At 42.2% G+C, this 24948-nt stretch overlaps 1 protein-coding gene across 5 annotated transcripts in view; it reads left to right on the top strand.

Annotated features, from left to right (window-relative positions):
• Positions 1 to 24948, top strand: part of TEX10 (testis expressed 10) — a 2069943-nt gene that overhangs the window by 695954 nt on the left and 1349041 nt on the right. For all 5 annotated transcript variants that reach the window (XM_044064942.1, XM_044064941.1, XM_044064938.1 and 2 more), the window contains exon 7: positions 18475 to 18613. In XM_044064942.1, coding sequence (XP_043920877.1) covers positions 18475 to 18613 — 139 coding nt within the window. The remainder of the gene's footprint in view (positions 1 to 18474; positions 18614 to 24948) is intronic.

Raw genomic sequence — 24948 nt, 5'->3', positions numbered from 1 at the left:
GGGACAGGCATCGTAGCCACAAGAGGCGGGCCTATTCAGTCCCCTTGTCCCCGCCGTCTAAGCAGCTCGCCTCCCACCTTAAGGTCTCCGGGTCTTCTCCCTCCTCTGCGTTTGTCCCCGGAGCTGGAGGAGGAGACCTGGTCACCTTCGAGGTCATCTAGTCGGCCTTCCCGGCCAGCCTCGGCAGCCTCATCCAGGTCAACCAGAAGTTTATCCGATGTGGACATGGACCGGATGATATGTCGATTTCTTCAGGCCCAGCTGCAGGTGGGAGTGCTCTTGTCGGGGGGGGGGCTCCACCCCTTTTTTTGCCCCCATTGCTCCTTCTCCGACCCACTATCGGGGTTCGGAGGTGTCTGATCCGAGTAGCTTCAGAGCCGAGGTGATGGCGCCGACTGCCCCTTTGAGTTTGTCGGGTCCCTTTTCTGATCCGAACTCTCGGGGCTGTGAGCTGAGCATTGGATCCGGAGGGGTTAGTGTGCCTTCGGCTCCATTGAGGTCGGAGCGCACTGCTCTTTCAGATCCGATAGGGTCATCTCCGGCGCCGATCCACACGCCGGATCCGAGGGGGCTGCTTTCTGATCCTAGGGGAGAGCAGCTCACCCTCGGCATTCAATGTCGTGGAGAGGGTCCTTTCGCGGAATTCGAGGCCCCAGGTTGTTGCTACGTAATCCACCTGCCATTCCCTGTCAGACCGGCCTGTCTTCCATCATCTGGCCCCAGGGACAGCCTGCGCCTACATCCCAGATGGTTCCTGTAGAGGAACAGGACATTGTTGGTGAGGCCTCCTCGAACATCCCCCCCCCCCGAGGAGGTTTCTCACAAACGAAAGTGTAAGAGGAGGCACTTGGACTCACCCGAGTCCCTCACAGAAGACACGGACTTGGAGGAAGGGGAAGGTTCCCCAAGGTCACCCCCCCCCAGGACGTCTCCTTTGGAGTCATTATGGAAATGCTTTGTATTAGACGGGGGTGGTCAGCCCAAAAGCCTTTCTCGGATGAGTCTGTGTTTCTGGAGGCATTCGACACAGGCCCATCTACCTCTTGGGTGTCCCCTCCCGCAGATCCCCTGGTGGACCTCATAACTACCAGGACATGGAAGGAGCCAGACACTGTGGAGCCAATACCCAAGGGAACGGACAGGATTCTCAACCCCCCCACAGACAGGACAGTTTGGAGCAAGGGTGTCCCGGTAGATGCCATGGTGGTGGTGGCTGCCACCAAGAAGGAATTGGCACAGGAGAGTTCCTTGGTATATCCTCCAGGCAAGGAGTCTCGGACGATGGACTGCCTCGGAAAGTGGATGTTCGCTTCAGCGACCTTCTCTGTCAGGTCGCTGAACTATATGGCACATGTAATTCGGCTGCAGTGGGATCTAATCAAAGAGTACACTGGGTCACCCCCAGAGTCCATGTCGGCCAAGGACAAACGGACCTTCTCGGCTCGAATGGCCACTCTTAACTCTATCACAAACACCTCTATGCGGCTTCTCTCCCATGCCATGGAGGGAGCGGCTAGAGCCAGCGGAACAGGCTTTGTCTTACGATGACAGGCCTGGCTCCGTCTCTGCGACTTTGCGGAACCCTTCAAGGCGTCCTTCGCTAATGCCCCTTTTGACGGTTCTACGCTTTTCTGCAAAACCGTCTGCAATATGCTACTCCAGAGCAAGAAGGACGGGAAGATGTCTGCCGTCGGGATCCGCTTCCATGCTCCTCAAAGATCCTTCTCCATGAACCGAAGAGGGCAGAAGAAGATGTAGTTCCGGAAATCCCAACAATCCTGTTTTGCTCTGGACCCCTTGTCCTTCAGAGGCAGAGGAGGGCTTGGTGTACGCTGGCCCAGAGGCGGAGGTGGGCCGAAGAATTTTGTGTCAAGGGAACCCTTTTCCGATCGACCCGTGCAGCAGCCCTGAGGGGTTGCCCGACTGCTCCTCTCTGGAGGCAGTCAGGGTTGTTTCTCGGAGCATCTAGCACATTGAGAGGCCATTATGACAGATCGCTGGGTGCTCCGAATCATATCCAGAGGTTACTCAATTCCATTCCTAAGTTCTCCTCCCCAGTCGGGGCACCTCCCCAATGTCCCACCTAATCAGAGGAAGGTAGCAGCCTTCGATATAAAGGAGCTACTAAGAAAAAGAGCCATCCAACACGTCCCCCCCGGTCAAGCCGGATCAGGCTTTTACTCCAGGTTCTTTTTGATGCCAAAAAGACGGTGGACTTGCGGACAATTCTCGACCTGTCCACACTGAACCTGTCAGTCGCCAAAGAAAAGTTCCGGATGGTCACCATTCAATCCATTCTCCCACTTTTTCAGGAGAACTACTGGATGTGCTCCGTAGACCTCAAGGATGCGTACTACCACGTTCTAATGGACAGACAATCCAGGAGGTCTCTTCGCTATTGGCTGGGAGCCAGCCATTATCAGTTCAGGGTCCTACCCTTCGTTCTCACCACAGCCCCCAGGGGGTTCACCAAGGTCATGGCAGTAGTGGCCCACTTGAGGCTTCAGGGGATACAGGTTTTTCTGTACTTGGACGACTGGCTCCTAGCTACACCCACCAGGCATCTACTATGTTCAGTCAGGGACTATTTCCTACATCTCGCCCACCATCTAGGGATCACTATCAAACACAAGAAATCCTCCCTTCAGCCTACTCAGATCTTGGATTTCATAGGGGCCGGGATAGACACAATTCAGTCCAGAGTCTTTTTGACAGTGGACAGACTCCGCAACTTAAACCTCCACGTTTTGGCTCTTCTACAGTCATCGGCCCCTCCAGCGGAATTAGTCCTGAGGGCTCTGGGGTCCATGTCAGCGGCCATCAACCTGTCACCGCTTGCACGTTTGAATATGAGAATTCTTAATTGGACGTTACAGGCCCAGTGGTCCATCATACGACCTCCTTTGTCTTCCCCTATTCCCGTCAGCAGGGTTTCCAGGGAATCTCTACTTTGGTGGCTCCATTCCAGGCACCTCCAGGAATGGTGCCCCTTCTCCATGCCCCCACCCCAAGTCACAGTGACCACGGACGTGATTCACCTCGAGTGGGGGGGGTCATTGCATGGGCAGAACCATCCAAGGCACATGGACTCGCACAGAGACCTTCTTGCATATCAGTGTTCTGGAGATGAGGGCAGTGCTTTTAGCGTTGCAGGCTCTCCATGCCCTTCTTCCTCTAGGGACTATTGCAATTCAAACAGACAACATATCAGTGGTCTGGTACATCAACAAGCAGGGGGGAACCAGATCTTACCAACTTTGCCTAGAGGCCATGAGAGTGTGGGAATGGGCGATATACACCAACCGCTTTCTCATAGCAACGCACATACCGGGTCAGTCAAACATTCTAGCAGACAAGCTGAGTCGAACTGTCCTCTCACCTTACGAGTGGTCTCTGAACCCCTTAGTAGCGAAACAGATCTTCCTCAGATGGGGTCAAACTTGCTGCGATCTGTTCGCGTCGCCTTCGAATGCAAAGTGCAGCGAGTTTTTCACTCTAATTTCCCCACCAGGGTAAACCCCCGGAGACGCTTTATTCCATGCTTGGCCATCCTGTCTTCTTTATGCTTATCCTCCTCTTCTGATGATGACAAAATTCTTACAGAAAGCTCGTCGGTTGAGGAGCACAGCTATCCTCATAGCCCCATTCTGGCCTCGTCAAACCTGGTTCCCATGCCTACAGTCTCATCTAGTGCATCCTCCCTGGATCTGATTTCTCATCCCTTGGGATTAAAAACTCCTGACCTGGACAACCTCATGCTCTCGGCTTGGTTGATCCAGTTCCGTTAATGGCTAGGACTCCTGGTATCTCATCCTCAGTTAAGGCTATCCTGGTGGCCGCTCATAAGCCTTCTACCAGGAAAGTCTACAAGAGTAAATGGAAGCGTTTTTCTATCTGGGTGGAGCATAGGAATTTGGATCCTTTTATGGCTCCTATTCCAGCAGTCCTTGACTTTCTATCCCACATTTTTCAGCAGGGGACTAGTTCTTCAACGGTTAAAGTTCAATTGGCAGCCATTTCCCACTTCCACACTGGAAACAATTTTGGCACCCTGGCTTCCTCTAAGATCTGCAAGACCTTCCTGAAAGGCACATTTCTTTTAAGAACCCCTGTTAAGGATGCAGTTCCTCCATGGGATTTAACCCTAGTTCTCCAGGCTCTGACTGGTCCCCCCTTTGAGCCTGCAGCTTAGGTCGACTTAAAGTATGTATCTTGGAAAACTGCCTTCCTGATTGCTATTACTTCAGCTAGAAGGATATCGGAGCTTCAGGCTCTTTGTAGTAAGCCTCCATACATCATTTTTCATAAAGACAGAGTTTCCCTCAGGACTAATCCCTCTTTTCTGCCTAAAGTGGCTTCCGAAGCCAACACTAACCAATCCATCAAATCTGCCTGTCTTCTTTCCTAATTATCACAACAAAGGAGAGTATAGACTTCATTGTCTTGGATGTACATAGACAGTTGCGTTTTTACTTACACTGAATGGCTGTTTTTCAAAAATCGGAACAACTCTTTGTCTCATTTGCTAAGTCCTGTTTGGGTAAGCCAGTGACAAAGGTAACCTTAACTAGGTGGATTTCCCAATGCATTCTTCTCGCATACAAAAACTCTGGTCGACCTGAGCCCGTTCGGGTTCTAGCACACTCTACCCACTCTGTGGCTACTTCTGCGACCTTCTGGTCGAGGGTCCCTTTGGATGACATTTGTTCTGCTGCTACTTGGACTTCCTCTCATACTTTCATTACACATTATAAATTGGATCTGATATCCAGATTAAGGGCATTTTTTTGTCTCTGCAGTGCTCCGGAATATCCTTCCATGAGGACCTCCCAAGTTGTTGGTAGCTGGGGACAGTGTCCCACAGGTTGCTGATCAAATGAAGTTAACTACTTCAGATAAAGAAGTTATGTACTCACCATAACGTTCCATCTGAGTAGGTAACTTCATTTGTCAGCAACCAACCCTCCCTCCGTCCCCCTCACCTGTAGTTCATCCTTGAAGGATTATTGTGTTTCACTTCCCGGATGACATCAGGTTAGGATGTTCAGGTGGTTTTTCTTTGTGTTATTATAATTCTGTGATACTATGGCAAACTCGATCTGAGGACTAGAGGGAGGTAGCAGGGTATTATGGGTAGGGAGGAGGAGCTTGGAGCTCGGATCTTTTGCTAGGAAAGCTGCCAGCTCGGATCCGAATCGGATCAGATACCCACATGTTACTGACAAATGAAGTTACCTACTCAGATGGAACGCTATGGTGAGTACATAATGTCTTTGTACGTGCTCTCTGCTATGCTATGCTGGAATCAAAGTCTTCTTAAGACACACAGTCTTGCTGTGCTGTTCACTGCTGAATCAGAGACACATAGCTTTGCATGACTCCATCTGTAGTTTGTTTAAAGCACCATGCCTTTGAAATTGCACACTGATAAAGAAACATATTTTGCAGCTATAAGCACAGTTACAGATAACTTATTTTATACAAACGACACATACCTACAGCCCTTAAGGCTAAACAACACACCTGATACACTTGTAATAGGTGACTCTATTGTCAGGCACACTGACGTCCCGCTCACCAGGCTGAACAAGGAGAAGGTCACAGTGAGCTGCCTGTCTGGCGCTAGGATCCGCCACATAACACAAGCACTCGGGTCACTCCAAGGCAAGTACAAATATGACTCAGTCATTGTCCATGCTGGTGTGAATGACCTGAGATGTACCTCCCTGGACTACATGAAAAGAGACATAGAGGAGCTCTCTGAGCATGTAGCCCAGGCCGGTATGAACCTGACCTTGAGTAGCATCTTACCCTCACCAAGAATGATGCCACAATATGAAGACAAGATGATCAATTTCAACAGTTGGCTTAAGTATTGGTGAAATTCAAAGGGGATCCAATGCCTGTCAGCCTGGGATGACATGCTCGACAAGCCACGATGCTTCACTAGGGATGGCTTGCACCTGTCACCCCTGGGCTTTCGGATATTGGCAAAGGCTCTTGCTACCCCCATAGTGCCTTTTTTAGGCAAGGCTCAAAAGACAAACCCACCTCCATAGGTATCATAAGGGATAAGAAACTAAGAGTAATGCTAATCAACGCCAGAATTCTAAACATCAAGATGCACACAGTCGAAACTCTTCTTAGCATGGAGATCATCGATATCTGTGCAGTAACAGAAACCTGGTTCAAGGCTCCCGAGAGCACCCCAGCACTACCAGGTTATACCTCATACCATGCTTTTCGGCCCCAAAACTTGGACCGAACCACAAAAGGAGGGGGAGTATCAATATTCGTCAAAGATACCCACACCTCCAGGTTGGTGGCACAGTACGAAGCATCAGAGACTATCCAAGTGGGTAAAACTGCCTTCCAGTTTATAGCCTGCTACAGACCACTCTCCCAAACCCAGGAACCCCACTCGGCCTTCCTGAGAACACTGGAAAATATGAAGGTCTCTCCAAACACCATTATATTGGGCGACTTCAACTACCCAAACATAGACTGGGAGCATGACTCTAGCTCCAACATCGTAGCCCAAAGGTTCCTAGAATTTATAAACTCAAATGCTATGGGAACAACTTGTTAACACTCCCACAAGAGGGGGAAAACATACTGGACCTTATCATCACCAACATGGGGACTCTATGCTCCAGACCAGAAGGGTATCCCTCATTGGTAAGATCAGACCATAAACTAATCTCACTGGATATTCACATCCCAACTCCACCCCCTGCCCTGAAAACCACAGTGAAAAGCTTCTCTAATGCAAATTTCACACTGCTCAAAACCGAGGTGGAATCCTTCAAAGCCCCCGGGCCTGTGGAAAATACAGCCCAGACCGCAGAATCCTTTATAAACGCATTCTATGAACACCTTCAGGAATGCATGGATCATGCAATCCCAAATAAAACCAAGTCCCAATCCTCCAAAGGCAGACGTCCTGTCTGGTGGACCCCAGCCATAAACAAACTATGCAATAGAAGGAGGAAGCTACTACATGATAGAGCAAAATCCCAAAAAGGGAAGGCATCTCTGATCAGTATTAGCAAAAATCTACAGGCACTCATAAAATAGTCTAAGGCCAGCTTCGAGAGAAAAATTGCACAGGACACTAAGGATAATCACAAGGCTTTCTTTAGTTATGTTAGGAACCTGGGTGGGAATTCCCAGATATGCTCAGAATTAGTCCAAAATGACAAAAAATACACCGAGCCCACAGACATTGCCAACATCCTAGCTGACAGTTTCAGTGCAAACCCCCCCCCCCCCCCACCAAAAGGGCAAATATCTATCCCGTTACAAGTGGTGTCCCACAAGGCGCAGTCCTGGGACCTCTCTTGTTCGGTATATATTTCTCGGAGGTACAGGCCAACACGGAAGGACTGTGGCTGACCAAGTTTGCAGATGACTGCAAACTGGGCGCCATAATCGACACTCCAGCTGACACAAGCATCCTCCAAAAGGGCCTCATAGAAACAGACAACTGGTGCCAGAGCCATGGCCTCAAGCTAAACGCCAAAAAGTGTATAGTCATCCCCTTTGGCAAAAACAAAGTGCCCACAAATTACCACATAGGTGGTAATCCATTAAGAACAGAAGAAGTAATTAGGGACCTGGGGACCCAAGTTGATAGCAATCTCTCATTTGACAACCACGTGGCCAAAGTGGTTAGAAAAACATTTTATATAGCCCACCTAATCATGAAAGATTCACATCTAGATCAGGGGAAGTCATCGTGCCACTTTACTCATCCCTCATCAGGCCCATAATTGAGTACAATGCCCCTTTTGGGATGTACCTTACCAGACACCTGCAGCAACTGGAAAGACCCCAAAAGTACCTCACCAAGAGGATCAAAGGGCTCAAACAGATGCCATATGCTGCCCGGTTAAAGAAACTCCAGCTCTACTCAGTGGCATACTGCCTGCTCAGAGGCGATCTGTGCCTGACGTATAAAGCCATGTCCAACCCGGAATTAATGGACATGCTGCACCTCAGAAAATCCAAATCCCATCGAGCTACGCGCTCGAGAGATTTGAACCTCAGCACTGAAATAAATAGGACATGCTGGAGGGACAGATTCATTACCCAGAGGCTCCCTTCACTCTGGAATAAAATCCCAGTCCGGGTTAGACAGAGTCCCTCATTGACTCTCTTCAAGAGGAATCTTGATGAGTGGATGGGAGATCGTAGGTTTACCCCGGGTATCACTTCTGTGTCACTGTTAGACAGAAGCACAGTATACTAACCTCGAAAAAGGGCATAGCAAAATTAATTTAAAATGGGTGGCGAAAGCCAAACACACTCTGGCTAGGCTTATAAATGCCTTAGGGCAGATAGCCTAGTATGAACCTATGAACCTGTACTATTTGTCAGATTATAGCATATATTTACAAAGTTTTCCTTCATTGCAGATATGAATGATGACTTCTACAAAATACCTCTCTGTCCTTCTCTCACATAACTGAATTACTACAATTGTTATATAGAGTGCTAGTCACGCGCATAGATGGTTATTTCCCCTTGCTATCTTTTTTGGCCTTCTGTGGGAAGTTACATAATGTCTGTTTTTAGACTTTTCTATTTTCCTTTTGTGGTTTACTTGTAAGCACTTTTGCTGATGTGAGGATGCCATTAACAGAAATCTGAAAGGAAACCTCTGTACAAGCTGTTCCTATAGAAAAACATCATGTATTGCTGAATTTATAAAAAAGGATGTCTGTTAATAGATATTTGTTCTGCAAACATGAGAAATCATGTAATGCTTGCTTTCCAATATTGCTTTGTTAGGGATTTTCTTTTTGATGCTGTGAAGAGAAGCCTGTCTGTTATACATATAGTATGAATGCACATTTTAAACTCTCTACATATATTCAAGCAAACTTTTTCTTTCAGCATATTTACAACAGAATTAATTTCAGCCTTATATTCATATCTAACAAGTTTCATCCCACGTGGCTTCAGATGTTCTTCATCTCACATTGCTGCAGTCCTTACATATGGGTAGTCCGCTGTCCTCAGTCGGCCCGAATACCGAAGTATTAGGCTGACGTCGGTCATGGGCGCTCAGATCTGACATCAGAGCATCAGGGTATAAAAGCGCATGACCGACGTCATATCCTCAGTCTTTTTTGCCGCATGGTCCGATGCAGAAGCAGCGTTGCAAGTGCCGTTCGGCTCTGAAATTTTCAGATTCTGAGTTTCAGACCGAAACCAAGTTGGCTAAGTACCCGTTGGGAATATTTTTGTTTTTCTTGCCTCAGTTAATTACGGATGTCAGAAAAGTGAATAATTGTATTTCTTGTGGGAAACAGATACCGCATAGGGATTATCACTCTCTTTGCATTCCTTGTTTGGGACGGACCACCACGTAGTCCGGTGTCGGTTTTGTGCTACGTTTAATACCCGCACTATAAAAAGTAGGTTAGATTGTGCTAGGTTACCCTTTGGTAAGCGTGTAATTATAATATGCCGCCGGATCCTCCGACGCCGCTTCCAAGAAGCGCAAAGACAAATCCTTGAAACCTAGACAGGTTGATTCGTCCGTTTCGGACGCCGGTCCTGCAGAAACTACAGTGGAGCAGGTGGATCCGGCTGAAGTTTCTGTTGAGTCTCGGGGAAACTTTGATTTTGCAGGATGTGGCCTCACAGGAGTCAGGTCAAGCTGAAGGGGCCTCTCAGGTTACTGTTCTCCCTTCTATGCCTAAGGTGGTTAGGCCTTCTGCTACTATTTCTAAGGCTTCTTCTAAGGGCAGGTCTGTTTTGCCTTCCTCTGGTGTCCCTCCAGGTACTTCAGGGTCTGTACCTAAAAAGCACATGCTTAAAATGGCAGAAGATTTGATTACTTTAATTAGAGGTTCTATGCCCCCTCCTGATAAGAGGCCCAGCGTGGAGCCAGAGTTGGAAAGTTTGGATCAGGCCTCAGATGACTCAGACTCTTCTGCTGAAGATATTCAAGATTTTCCCCCTTATTCGGATTCTGATGCAGAGGATTCCACTCCTTCTGCTTCTCCTCCAGAGGATTTTTCATTTTCAGAAACTCTGCATTCCATGAGGGAGCATTTTAAGTGGGAAGGACAGGATTTCTCTGATTCACGGAAGAGGCTTAGGGAATTTTGTTTTACCACAGCATAGACCCTTGGCTATACCTCCTGTTTTGGATGTTGTTCAAGATGTTTTCTCGAGGCTTCCCTTAATCCAGATTCTTTGCCTCCTGCGCCAGTTAAACCGGACAGGTATTACAGGGTGCCTGAGGCTCATAAATATCTGTATAAGAGTCCTAGGGCGACCCAGAAACTGTTAGTCAGGGGCCTAAGGGTGTTAGAGCTTCTGTTGTAAAGAATCCGGTTCCTCTAGATAAGGAAGCTAGAGCTTTGGATAGATGGGGTAAGAAGGTGTATACCTCTTCTACTTTAGCAATGAGGGCTTTAAATTGCCAGTTTCATATGTTGAAATATCAGAATTTCCTCCTTTCTCAGCTAAAATCTAAAGTGGATGCTTTGGCAGAGGGCATAGAGTGTAAAGAATTGCAGGATTTAGTACATGTCTCTGAACAGGTGGGTAAGCATTCTTTGCAGTGTGGTTTTGATGCTGTACAGGCCTCTTCTAGAGTGGCTGCCACTGGTTCAGTTCTTCGTAGGCACGCCTGGCTTAAGGATCAGAATTTGTCCGAGCATGTTAAAACTAGAATTCTGGATGCCCCTTTACAGTCTGAAGTTTTGTTTGGTCTCCCTGTGGAGTCGGTTTTGAAGAAAATGGAAGACAAGGCTAAGTCCTTGCAGACTGTTAAAGATTTTTTGCAGGTGCAACCTCCAAAGTTTAGTAGAAATTGGCCTACTAAGGGGTGGACCTACCCTTCTTCTGATTCTCAGTCTAGGGGTAGATCTAGACGTGGCAGGGGCAGAGCTCACAGTACATTCAGGCCTAGAACTTGGAGTTCACCTGCACAATCTGCAGGTGAGGGCAGGGGCCAGTCCTTCGTAAACAGGCCCAATGACCTGCATTTTCAGCTGCCAGATTCTTCTTCCCTGGCAGCTCCTTTGGGAGGAAAGTTAGCACTCTTCAAGCAAACTGGCTTTTAGTCACCCAGGACAAATGGGTATTGGACATTATAAACCGAGGCTACAAGTTCTATTTCCATACATTGCCTCCTTTCAAAGGCATGCCAGACGTTCCTCCTCGGCAAAGGATAGAGGCTCACAAGCAGATTTCTTTACTTCTTCAAATAGGAGCTATACAGCCAGTTCCTCTGTCAGAAATGGGACTAGGATTTTATTCTCGCCTGTTTCTAGTACCAAAGAAAGGGAACACGTGGAGACCAATTTTGGATTTATCTATCCTCAACACTTATCTGGACATTCCAAAGTTCAAAATGCTGACGTTACAACAGCTTTTACCTCTGTTGGGAAAAGATCACTGGATGGTAACTCTGGATCTCAGAGGCTTATCTTCATGTTCCTATCAGGCCCAGTTGCAGGAGGTACCTGCTGGCTGGAAATTTACATTATCAGTTCTCTGCATTGCCCTTTGGCTTATCTACTGCCCAGAGTGTTCACAAAGGTTCTGGCTCCAGTGATAGCCTTTTCAGGTTAAGAGGAATACAGATTTATCCTTATTTGGACGATTGCCTGATTATTGCACAACACAAAGATCTAACATCTGCATCATCTACAGTATGTGATGGTAGTGTTAAGATGCCTAGGGTATTCTGTGAACGAAACAAAGTCCAGTCTAGTACCCTCTCAGGACATGTGCTTTCTGGGTGTGAGACTGAATACAGCTTCCCAGATGGCCTTTTTGACCCCGGACAAACAAAGAAGCCTTTCTCTTTATTTCCATCAAATGTCTCTACAGTCCAGGCTGACTGCAAGGACAGTCCTTCAAGCCTTGGGGTTCATGGCATCTTGTATTCTGGTGCTTCCCAATGCCAAACTGCATATTCGGAAGCTTCAATGGTATCTCAAAAATGTATGGACACAACACTGCCAAGATCTAGACACTGTCATTCAGATAATACCTTGCATTAAGAAAGAGTTTTTGTGGTGGGCTCAGGAATGTCACCTAAACAAGGGACTCTCTGTGACCCTACCAGAGGCGAGTCAGATTCTAATGACAGATGCCTCGGACAAGGCTTGGGGAGCACACCTCAATGGAAAATGGGTGCAAGACACATGGCCTGTCAGACTTCAACATTTGCATATCAACTTGAAGGAGATGTTAGCAGTCCAATTTGCATTGATGGCTTTCAAGGATTTACTTCACCCAGGACAGGTGTTGATTCAAACAGACAACACTACTGTCATGTGGTACATCAACAAGCAAGGGGGAACCCATTCGTACCCTCTTTGCAGGCAAGCGATGATTTTGTGGGAGACTGCTCTCAGTTTACAGCTCAATCTTCAGGCAAGGTTTCTACCAGGAGCACAGAACTCCTTAGCGGATGTGTTGAGCAGACAAATTGTGGATCCTCACGAGTGGAAACTGGATCCTCATGTGTTTCAAAAGTTGACAGTGTTATGGGGGACTCCAGACATAGATCTGTTCGCTTCTCCACTAAATTACCAGTTGCCAAAGTTTTGCACAAAAATGTGTCATCCCACAGCTTGGAAGGTGGATGCTCTATCATTCAGTTGGAGCAATCTTCATGTCTATGCCTTTCCACCTCTGCCTCTCATTCCCAAGGTACCCCTGAAGGCCAGAATAGACAAGCCATCCATGATTCTGATAGCGCCGGATTGGCCTCGACAGCACTGGTACCCACTACTGAGGAGTTTGGTATGGGAGCCTCCATGGCCTCTGCCTTTGATTCCGTGATCTTTGTCTCAGGAGGGCAATCACTTCCTCAATGTCAAGATTCAGTCTCTGCATCTCACAGCCTGGCATATTCTGTTTTAGACCCTGGAGGGTCTCAGCTTCCACAACAAGTTTTGAATGTTATTTTGGAGGCCAGAAGGCCTAGTACAAGGAAAGTTTACACTGATAAATGGAGGAGATTTTTTCTTTGGAGCAAAGCGAAGGACTTTGATGCTTCCAAGCCTGATTTAAGTGTTTCTCTTCAATATCTTACTGAGTTATTGGACAAGGGTTTGTCTTTCTCTTCGATAAAGGTTCATGCTGCAGCCATTTCTGCTCACTATGACTGTGACCCTCCTTTATTTTCCCATCCTTTGTTTAAGCAATTTCTTAGAGGGGCAAAGAACATAAGACCCCCACGTAGAGCTCCTACTCCTGCTTGGGATCTCAATTTTGTGTTGGAAAAGCTTACTCTACAACCTTTTGAGCCTGCAGCTACTGCCGAGTTAAAGTATTTATCATGGAAGACTGCTTTTTTGTTGGCCATTACCTCTGCAAGAAGGGTTTCTGAATTACAGGCCCTTATGGCAGTGGAACCTTTCCTGATTTTTCATAAGGATAGGGTATCTTTGCGTACTAATTCTTCCTTTATGCCTAAAGTGGTTTCTAGTGTGGCCTTGAACCAAACTATTCATTTGCCTACTTTTTATGCAAACCCCCTAAATAAAGGGGAGAAGATTTTGCATACTTTGGATATTCACAGGCAGTTACATTATTATTTGAGCAGAACCAAGGGGTTCAGGCAGTCTCAGCAGTTGTTTGTTTCTTTTGCTTTGGGTTCTCAGGGAAAACCTGTTTCAAAACAAACTATTTCTAAATGGATTGGGTTTTGTATTTCTTTCTGTTATTCCCATCATGGTAAGGAGATTCCGGCTCGAATCAGACCTCATTCCACTAGAGCTACTGCCACTTCTACTGCCTTTCTAAGGGGGGTAGCTACAAAAGATATTTTGGAAGCAGCCACTTGGAGTTCAGTACAAACCTTTTCCAAGCATTACCACCTTCCTCTTTATTCTAAGTCTAGGGCTGGATTTGCCACTGCAATATTACAGGGCATTTTAGCAGCCCCTAATGCTTTATGATTTTGCCATCCTCCCTTTACCTCTGCTTTGGGATTCTACTCATATGTAAGGACTGCAGCAATGTGAGATGAAGAACATAGTACAGTTTTGTACCTACCATAAATGTAGATGTTCGAATATCCACATTGCTGCAGTCCAATTTACCCTCCCACCTTCCCCTCTGTAGTTTGGCATGGTTATATGGTTTGGGTGATGGTTGTTGTTGGGCATGTTTTTGGGAGGTATCCTGTTTTTGGGCTGTGGCCTTTCTTTTAGGGCCTTCTGACATCTGGGGCAAGAAAAGACTGAGGATATGACGTCGGTCATGCGCTTTTATACCCTGACGCTCTGATGTCAGATCTGAGCGCCCATGACCGACGTCAGCCTAATACTTTGGTATTCGGGCCGACCGAGGACAGCGGACTACCCATATGTAAGGACTGCAGCAATGTGGATATTCGAACATCTACATTTATGGTAGGTACAAAACTGTACTTTTTGCATTCCATTTCCCTATTGTTTGCTGAAGTTCACATTGAGCCTGCCTGTAATACCACATTGCTTGATGAGTGCAGTTTTGTTGATCTGTTCTCTCTGACCTGTTTGCCAATGCAGTCCATCACCAGTATGAGCAGTAATGGGTTCAGAGATGAATCATGATGCACCCCACGCCCATGAAGAGCTCCTTTTTCAGCCCAAACTCCGCTTGTACTTTTAACGCTGGGTCCTTGTACATAACCTACACTAATTCTACCGGCGTTTCTGGGATTTTTAATGGTCACAGGGCTGCCCAAGTCTTTTTTCTTGGGACCTTGTTGTATGTTTTCTCCATGTCTGTGAATACCCAGTTGGACTCTCTCCTCATCTCTTGATTCTTCATTGTCTGTCTTATTGTAGAAATTGGATTGGTTGTATGGAATTTTGATCTGAATCTGAACTGCTCATCTCCAATTTTACTTTCTACTACTCTGCATAATCTTTTATCCATCACCCTCACCAACACTTTCATGCAGTGTGGCAAGAGTTTGATATCTCTGTTCTGCCCACAGCTGTGAATGTCCGCTTTTTACACTGGCACCAAAATGTGTATTCTCCAGTCATCTGTTGCATGCCTTTCTCTCCATACTGCTGTAACTGCTCTTAGGAGCCATTTCCATCCTAAATCACACAATATCATGATCATCTGCCATGGTGACATGGAAGCCTGTTATTTTCCTGAGTTCATTTTCCTTGGTGCTATTCTTACTACTTCTAGGGTGGGCTTTTCTCACCCTTTCTTATGTTACTACACAAAGTTAATTTGGCCTTACTTTAGCTCCTTTTCTATTTTAACAGGATCAGTGTGTTTATTTAATCAGTAAAAGACTTGGTGATTTATAATTATGTTACAAATTCTCCCATCTTTCTTCTTTTGCCCATCATGCCATAGCCAGAAATGTTCTTATCTCCATACTAGAATACAGCCTGCCATTAATATTTCTACTGTCCAGTTTTTGTACATGGAAGAGTTAACTGAAAATAAGATATGCAGAGTCATCCTACTTGCAGAGTCCAACACCCACAACTGCAGCGACCTTAAAGGTTTTCATATAGCTACCAATAAGTAGTAGAGCTACCTTTCTACATAGTTCTTTGGTTTTCAGAGACATCCAACAAGGGTAATGTCCTCCTGTAAAACAATGTTTCCTGCCAGACAACAAATTTATACCCTTAGAGATCATCTTGTAGAAGTAATTTCCCTTAATAGAACCTACTTTAAAAAAAAAAAAAAAAAAAACATAGATGAAATCTTTTTCCAGAACTGCTAAATGGAACCACTTACTAAATGAACCACGAGTAGTGAGCACAACACAGCTCAGTCAAAACAGGAACCACGAATCACTGCAGCAAGATTCTTTAATTAAAAAAACATCGAACAGTATAAACACTTGAAAATGTTGAGCGCTTTCATCTAATACATCAGATTTCAGAACATAAAACCAATAACAACATTTAAATACCATAATTTCCCTTGATTAACTCATGTTAATTAAGCTTTTTAACCCTTAATTAAATATTTAAAATAAAACAGACAATCTCCTATAGTCTCAATATTGAGACTATAGGAGATTGTTTTATTTTAAATATTTAATTAAGGGTTAAAAAGCTTAATTAACATGAGTTAATTGGCAAAAAGGGCGGGAAATTATGGTATTTAAATGTTGTGTTACATTTGGTTTTATGTTCTGAGGAAATCTGATGTATTAGATGATAGCGCTCAACATTTTCAAGTGTTTATACTGTTCGATGGTTTTTTAATTAAAGAATCTTGCTGCAGTGATTCGTGGTTCCTGTTTTGACTGAGCTGTGTTGTGCTCACTACTCGTGGTTCATTTGGTGGATTTCAGGAGCCTTTGGAGTGTGATTAGTGGAACCACTTACTAGTTGAAATGGGAAAGCAAAAAAGTTTGACCACATTTAAGAAAAAGTTGAAAGAAAATCTGTTTACAGAAACCTCCTGTTCACACTTCTGCAACAGGGGGTTAAGTAAACGCTAAAGCAATCATATAAGTACTAGTGTCGAAATAATCACTTTTAGATTACCTGGAATAGGGCATGCTAACTGTTTTATGTACTATTATCCCTATTCAGGGGAAGCCTTGCTCACATCCCCCGACTGCTACACGTCTGTGTGACACTGTTATATTTGCTTTTGAAATCTTTTATAATATACTTTGAATATTGTGTATACATTATCTATCATTTGTATATATATTTTGTATGCATCTGTTATTGCATGCATTGTGTTAATACTTTTTGTATTCATTTGTTTAGCCACACTGATGTTAGGTCATGGATAAGAAGGGTTTGTTGATCAGCCTACTTATTCAGTTATCAAAGTGAAATAAGTAAATTTCTGCCAGTAACAGGCATCTTACAAAACTTCTGGTTCCAAATTGCTCTTCACTTTTTGTCAGAATTACTCTGATTTGCAGTGTTCTCAAAACGGTTCTAAGCTTGTAATTATACAACAAAATAAGGTAGCTGAATTGCAGGCTTTTCTTAAAGTTGTTGATTTTGTAGTACTTCAAGTACTGACAAACCAGCCCCTTCTCCTTGATATGTTAAAGCCATCCCCATGTACACAAGGAGGTGTTAAGTTGCTTTTTGGAAGTGTTAACATACGTGCAAACTACTATTGCAATTTGAAAGTGTATATAATAGGAAGGTATATGCTTTTGTCCTTAATGTTGGAAAATATATATTGTATTTGCTTTATGGTGCTATCTGTATCATTACAGTACAAAATATGTACAACCTTTTGTTCGTGAATTTCTGTTTCCTTTACTTCTGGTGCATAAATTTTAGTGCATTTGTTTCCCACTTCTGTAATTGTATTGCTATTCCCTTGATTTCTTACCTTGTAGCGTTCTAACACATCACCCAAACAATAATACTTAAGTAAGACAAATTACCATCTCTGTGATTGTGTGTAAGACTAAAACACTGCTGTGTGTAAAGGTGTTGCACTTAGAGAAAATATATCTATCAAGCAGATCACTGTACAAAATATGTAGCTGGTTCCATGAACCAATATTATCTTTCTTCCTCTTTGCAGCAAAGGCAGTGGAAATAAGTTCCACAACACACTGCACATGTTTTTCCATATTAGCTACTGACATCATTAAGACTGTAAGATTTTCAGCAGTAGCTGACAGGAAAAATACAGATTTCCTTATTTCTGTGGTATGATGGGAAGGTATAGACAAATTCCTCTACCAGACCATGCAACAGGTTAAGCTTAAACTGTTGGAGAACTTCCTCCTTTGGATTACAAGGCAGAGTTTTATTGAGGATAGGGCTGTACAGGAACCATGCTGTATGGAGAAATGAAACTTCAGAATTGAGTTCAACTGCAAGTGATGATGGACTTTTCCTTTAAGCAGTGAAGCAGACATTTACTGCTGGGCATTAGGCTTTATTACTGAGGAAATTATGTAGTATCAATGTTGTCATAGATCTTTCTTTCATTAAAATGTTCATAGTAGGAAGTTTCTACCAAAAGCCTCCACACATGAGATGTTTATATCGTTATTTGTACTGTACCTGAATAATAACAGATTGTATTACAACTGCTTTTATTCACCCTTTTTAATCCTTGGTTGTGGCTGGAAATGGTCTGAAGTTGAAAAAATTAATAGTAAATTAGTAAATGTATTGCAGCCATTTAATCATCCAGATTGTGAGTGGAGTTTTTGAGTATTTTTAAAAATCAACAAATAAAAGTTAAAATACTTGTATTATTTGCTAAGACTTAAGGAATTTCCTATTGGAACATGGAAAACTTAATTGGGAACATGACATAAGCACAGTTTGTGTCCCAGCAAAGCCATTCTGTTGGAAAGAATTGTTATTTCTCAGTTACCGTGGTTTGAATTACAATTTATTATAAAGTTTTCGTAATGACTGTTGCACCTTAAAGTTAGATTTAAAATTTTTAAATTTCAAAGATTTTCATGCATCATCTTTTTAATTGCTGCAGGTCAGTCTTCTGATGTTCTGTGCTTTTGTGTTTTAGCTGCAACAGAGGCATTATTGAAAGCGGTTTATTCTCGATACAAACAGAAAGGCCTTGCTCTCCCTGTCCGTACTGTGCTTCTCAAATTCTTCAGTGGCCTCTATCTGAGAGATAGTGAAACCAACCCTCACATATCTGGGTAAAATATGCATTTGAACAGTGGTTTACATTGAAAATCAGTGCTAAAATGTTTCTGTAATAGTATTTTAATAATAGTAGCATTACTCGACTTTGTCAGTAAGAAAAAAGTGTGCATGTATAAAATACAATATTAAAATTTCCATTTGTTATGAGGTTTCATGAAAGTTGATGCATGCTCAAAGCAGTGATAGTACATCAACATTTTTATTCAAGTTTTCAACATGCAATCCCTTTGAATCTTTTTTTTTTTCTTGTAGTTAAGTTGAAGTTTTGCATTTTGTTTGACATTTACAGTATCATAATACTTTTTCTTGCATTTGAAAATGCCAGTTGACATATTTGACTTGCAAATGGAGAAATGACCGACTAAGATCAAACTTGCAGGTACATTACTCTATGAATGTGTAAGAAATTCAGACTTGCAGCTTTTATCTGTTACAGTGCCATAATAGATTTTGTGTACTATTTTATGACCTTACTTCATAAACAAAGTTACTGAGATAATTTACATTTCTTTGGAAAGAAGACTAAACTTTTGGAAACTAAAAGACAAATGACTGGTATGTTGGAAATGCAATGGGGATTCTGCAGCTGAGCAGTGGCACATCTGTATACTAAGATTATAGGATTGCACATCCACAGTTTTAAGAACATTTAGGGAAAAGATGATCCCTGCAAATTGTGGAAAGGCTTGTGTTCTGTATCCATCTCATTAACCTGCCAGGCAGCAAGAGTTCAGTCTCTGTCTCCTTTCCCCTTGTTTATGAACTTGGTATGATAAGGGAGAGACACTTGAGGCTGAGTGGCAGACACAGTGGCTAAAGAAGTAACCCTAGAAACTAGAGAGAAAATAAAAATAATCTTAATATGTAAAAACACCCTGCTAAAGATTTGGCTGTTTTGCTTCTTGGCAGAGCCATCTGTAAGTTAAAAAAAATAAATAAATAAAATAAAACTATGTAGGCTTTTATAATTGGCTTCACTGCAGTAATAGCACTATGACATTTTGGCACTTTAATGTTGGATTATTCTTGTACAGATTGTAATATGTGTTTGATGTTTAGCCTACTAAAGTTTTCTGTACACCTTTTGTAATGAATGAATTGCAAATGCCAAGAACTCCCACCCATTTCATGTCATTGTTACAATTTTATTCAACTTCTGGCTGATAATGGTAATTGGAAGTAGATGGAGTGGTCGTACACAGAAGACTTTCCAAGCATATAAGACATTTTACATCTTCTCACCTTCCCTTATTTCCAATTTGATTTATTGGAAACCATGTTAATTTCATTATATTTAATGTAGTAACATTAACTGTTAACATGTTTGATGCATATTCACCATTGACTGCAACATGGGGTGAGTTGTTTTAGGCTGGACTCAGGACTGCAGGAATTTGAGAGCTGAATCGATACCGAGTTGTCCTCTTCACCCCAATATCATTTGCATACCACTCAGATGTGTTATGCATATATACATTTGCTTTTATTTATGTATTTTTGTAAGACAGTTCATCTGCTTTGTTTTTTACTAATTTGGTTAAGCCATAAATAAAGTTTTTAGTTGGATTGTGCTGTAAAACAGCTCTAGCATGTCATTTACCTCTGTTTACTGGTCTTTTGTTATCTGCTTAGTGCTTCTTTGCTGGTTTCTTTTAGTGCTTCTGAAAATTCATTCTCTAAGTAAAGTGCACCCAGTTCTGACGTATAGGTAAAATAAGGAATTGTACGAAGATATTCGCCAATATGTTCTGAGGGAACCAGTTTACATAGTAAGTCATCTCTGTTTATTGTGTTGGAAAGCTTTCCTTCTGAAATGGAAAGCTTAAGTGTTTGTATCCATTAGGTATGATTGGGTTGGGGCATATTGCAAGAAATATATAACTTCTCAAGTTATGGAGCTAAATATAGGGATTCCATCTGTCCCCTTTTGTCAAGATAGTCCTGATTCTGGACAGTTTCTGCATTATATTTTAGAAGAAAATAAATTTGCAGTTTCTTTGTATATTGCAGAAAACTGATGCTATAATTAAAATGTTTACATTTAGTACATGACAGACACAACTGCCAATCTTCAACAATAATTATATTACTGTGGTAATAAAGTGATGATAATTTAGCAGGAAAAAAAATCTGTTTGGTCAGTTTGAAATATGGCAGCCTTAACTGCATCAGTATCTTTGACTGTGACCTAAACAGTGGATCGATGCTCATATTGAAGTGCTAGTGAAATTCACTGGTTCGCCCTTAGCTTAATTTGTAATGTTACTGTCTGAATAGTGAAGTGAGCATTATAAGGCAAATAACATTCATTGTTCTTTTCTCTTAAGTGCATATGAAGTGAAGTGAATATTTAAAATTGGGAGAAGGCAGTATTTCATGTGAATAATGAATGAAGAACAAAATCTAGAGGCTTTTGAAAGGTATACAAAAGAAATGTGGACATGAGGAAAAAAGAGAGATGTGATATGATGCAGTATTTATGCAAAAGAGAAAGCCAAATTAATCAACACAAAAAAGGCAGTCTTAAAGATATTCAAAGAGAAATACAGGCAAAGGCATCCACATATGGTAAATTTCACAATAAAAAATAAGAGCAGAAAGAGGGAACATAGAACGAAGATTAGTAAAGTAGAGGTTAAAAAAAAATAGAAGTTGAAGTTATGGAATACTCGGGAAGTGAAAGATAGGGTAGAAAGTCTAACACAGATAATATCACAGCATGATGGAACAATGAGTCCCCATAGTAAGGAGAAACGGGAGGAGCAGGAGACCTCCGAGGAAGAAATACGGGCATGGGAAAGAAAGAGATTTAATATGGTGCAATATTTATGCAAAGAGAAAGCAAAACTGATCAATGCAAAAAAGAACAGCACCAAAGATATTTGAAGAGAAACGTAGACAAAGGTATCTGGGCATGGAAATATTTACTATACAAAAAGTAAGAAAACAGAGGAAAAGTAGAAAAGGATCAATAATGGAGAAGTTAAAGAAATAGAAACTGAGGTTATGGATTACCTACGAAGTGAAGGATTTAGATCTAACTCTGATAACATCACAGCAGGATAGATCAGTGGATCCCCAAATTAAGGAGAAACCAGTGGAGAGGAAAACATCTGATCAGTTGCCATATGAAGATACTTTGGAGCCTTCCATAGGAAACCAGTACAAACTTTCAGTTGGAGTTGCACAGCAAGGGAAGGAGCAGGAAACTGTGACAGCTCTAACGCAGTCAGTGTTGTGGAGTGATAGGCCAATGAGTTCCTATATAAAACAGCAATGGATAACACAGGATGCAACTGAAGAGAATGTGGCACAAGAAGATGCTGTGGAACTTTCTGTAGAGTGCCCACAGGGAATGAAGAACAAAAAATGTGCTCTCATTTTAGAAGAACATGATCTAAGAGAAGAGTTGCTTGATTTAATAGAGAAGGGTAGACATTATTGAGATCAGTGAAATAAATGGACTGCAGAAAATCAGTAAAACCTAAACAGTTAGAACTTTGATAAAACAAATGAATACAGTATTTAGGACTGACCATAGAGATTCATGTGATATAACAGAAGTAAAAAGGATATACTATAGGGCAGCTAAATTAATTAGTCTTACAACAAAAACCCAGGGTAGTAAGGGAAAGGAAGGGGAGAAATTGAATGCCATCATGGAAGTATCAAATACTTAAAACTATAAAGTAATTAAGACAATAAGTGCCACTGTTAGAAGACTATAGAAGAGGGAACAGAAAAAAAAAATACTCAGAAAAATAGACATGATAAAAACAATGGGCAGTATCAGAGATTGGGATCTGTTACGTATTATCGCAAATAAATTAAAAATATCAGCATGAGCAGAAAAACATAGACGATATGCAGATAAATATAAAGGAAAAATACAAAATAAGCAATTTACTGATGACCCAAAAAAGTTTGAGAATTGGGAAAAAGGGTAAAAGGAATTGAAACCTCACCAAAAAAGGGAAGAAATAGATACATTTTGGAAGAACTATCTATGGAGATTCTGTGGAACATAACAAAGATGCTAAATGGGTAGGTTCAGATGTACAGGATATGAAATGAGATGAAGTAACAGCCAAAGAGATGAAAACAAAATTAAGAAAAGCTTATAATTGGAAAGCTCCAGGCCCAGATGCACTATCTAACTTCTGCCTAAAAGTTATTAACATGTTTACATGAAGATTTAGCCATGAGTAAGAACTATTTATATGCACACCCCGAAGAACAAACCTGCAAGCTGTCCTAAAAATGATAGACCAATTACTTGCCTTATGATGACTTATAAACTATACACGGGAATTAATGCCTACAGAGTTTATAGTCATTTAGAAGAAAATTCAATCATGGCAATAGAAAAAAAGGGTAATAAGTCATACGGAACAAATGATCATTTGTTAAATAGTCAAAATGGAGAGCTATAAAAAGGGGAAGAATCTACGTACAGCATAGATAGACTACAGAAAAAAAACATTTGACAGTATCCTACATTCATGGATAAGAGTGTCTAAAATGTACAAGATAACACCCTACAATGATTGATTACATTGCAGCGACCATGAAACAGTGGCAAACCACTTTGCAGTTAAGCCATGATAAAGGACAAATAATTATTCCAGGGATAAAAATTAGAAGAGGGGATATTCCAGGGTGACTCGTCACCACAGCTCTTTAGTCTTGTCCTTAACCCTTTAAGCCATCTACTTAACAAATTAAGTCATAGCTACAATTTGTCTCCCAGAAAACAACAAACTGTAAAGATTTCTTATCTTCTTTTTGTAGATGATTTAAAACTGTATAGCTCACCAGATGAAGAACTGAAAGCACACCTGCAAGTGGTCAAAACGTTTTCAAATATAAGAATGTCCTTTGGCTTGATAAATATGCAAAAGCAACCTTTAAAGTAGGAAAGTTGTAGCACCAAGAAAACAGTTTGGGTTGGAAATTTGATATAAAAGAACAAGAGGGAGTGTATAAATATTTGGACATTGATGAAGGATCAACAACAAAACATGAACAAATGCAAATAAAATTTAGTAAGGAATATTTTAAAGACTAAAATTTAGTACTGAAAATAGTGTTGACATTTAGGAACAAAGTCCAAGCTATAAACCAATTTGCTCTTCGTGTTCTAACTTAGTTTTGGGGTGATTGACTGGCCCCAAAAGGTGTTGACTAGGTTGGGCAGGAAAACGAGAAGGATGCTTAATGTTCATCAAATGATTTATAGCAAATAGTGTATACCAAGACTATGTATTCCCTGTCCTGCTAGAAGTATGGGGCTCTTTGAAATTGGTTACATGTGTAGATCTGCAATCTTGAGACTGCATAAATGTATGCTGACCTCACAAGACCCAAACGTAATGAGTGTTTTGAGACATGAGAAGTCTAAGATGACTTCTCTGCTTAGTTTAGCAGAAGCATATGTGTCGAGCAGGAATGGAAATCAAACCAGAAGTAGATAAAAATCAGGCAGCAACTGAATGTACCAAAAAAGAAAATAATATAAGGTGAAGGATCAGATGAGAAGGCAAGGAATGTAGAAAATGCATAAATATAGTTGCAAATATAGAAAACTCTTGAAACAACCTGATGTTGATCTGGATCGATTGCAGGAGTGGTTAAGGAGAGGTGAAGTTAAACCAGAAAACGAAAGGTTAATATTGGTAGCCCAAGACAGTGGACTATGTGCACATTGGTTTACAAAGTCAATTGAGCATGTGGGAGAGACAGACGAATGTAGGTTTTGTAAAACAGAATCGGAAACAGTTGCACAGCCTGTTGCTGGTTGTGATATACTAATAGAAGGACTGTATGTATTATAAAAAACATTATGAAATTCTGTGCTAATTTGTATTGTACTTGTAGCTCAGTTTGAATTATTTATTCGGCAGTATGTCAAAAATGTGATGAATTTTATATCGAAAAGACTTTGGGCCAGATTCACGATGGCTTGCACGGAGTCTGAGTAGAGTAAGACTCCATGCAGCCATCATGTCCAACGTGCAGTCCACGAACAGCCTGCAGGGGCATGTAAGAGAGCTCCTAAAATGGCTCTTACATGGACAGGGCTTGGATATGCAAATTATCTCACTTGCAGCCGAAAGGCATGCAAATGAGGTGATTTTACGATCCAGGAAGCACAAATCTGTCCGTGTAAGAACCGTGTTATCTGTAGAAATGTACTCCGTTGACAACTGAGTACCATTCTGCAAATAGCACAATGGAGCCTTGTCACCTCCAAATAAAGGTTGCATATGTTCCAGGAAGCATGCCAATGGCCAAATATGTGGCCACTGGCAACGTACCTCCATGCAAA

The sequence above is a fragment of the Protopterus annectens genome, chromosome 3.part0 (assembly GCF_019279795.1).
Source record: "Protopterus annectens isolate FY-2018-M chromosome 3.part0, PAN1.0, whole genome shotgun sequence".
In the NCBI taxonomy this organism is placed as follows: domain Eukaryota; kingdom Metazoa; phylum Chordata; order Ceratodontiformes; family Protopteridae; genus Protopterus; species Protopterus annectens.
This window is presented reverse-complemented; position numbering and strand designations above follow the sequence as displayed.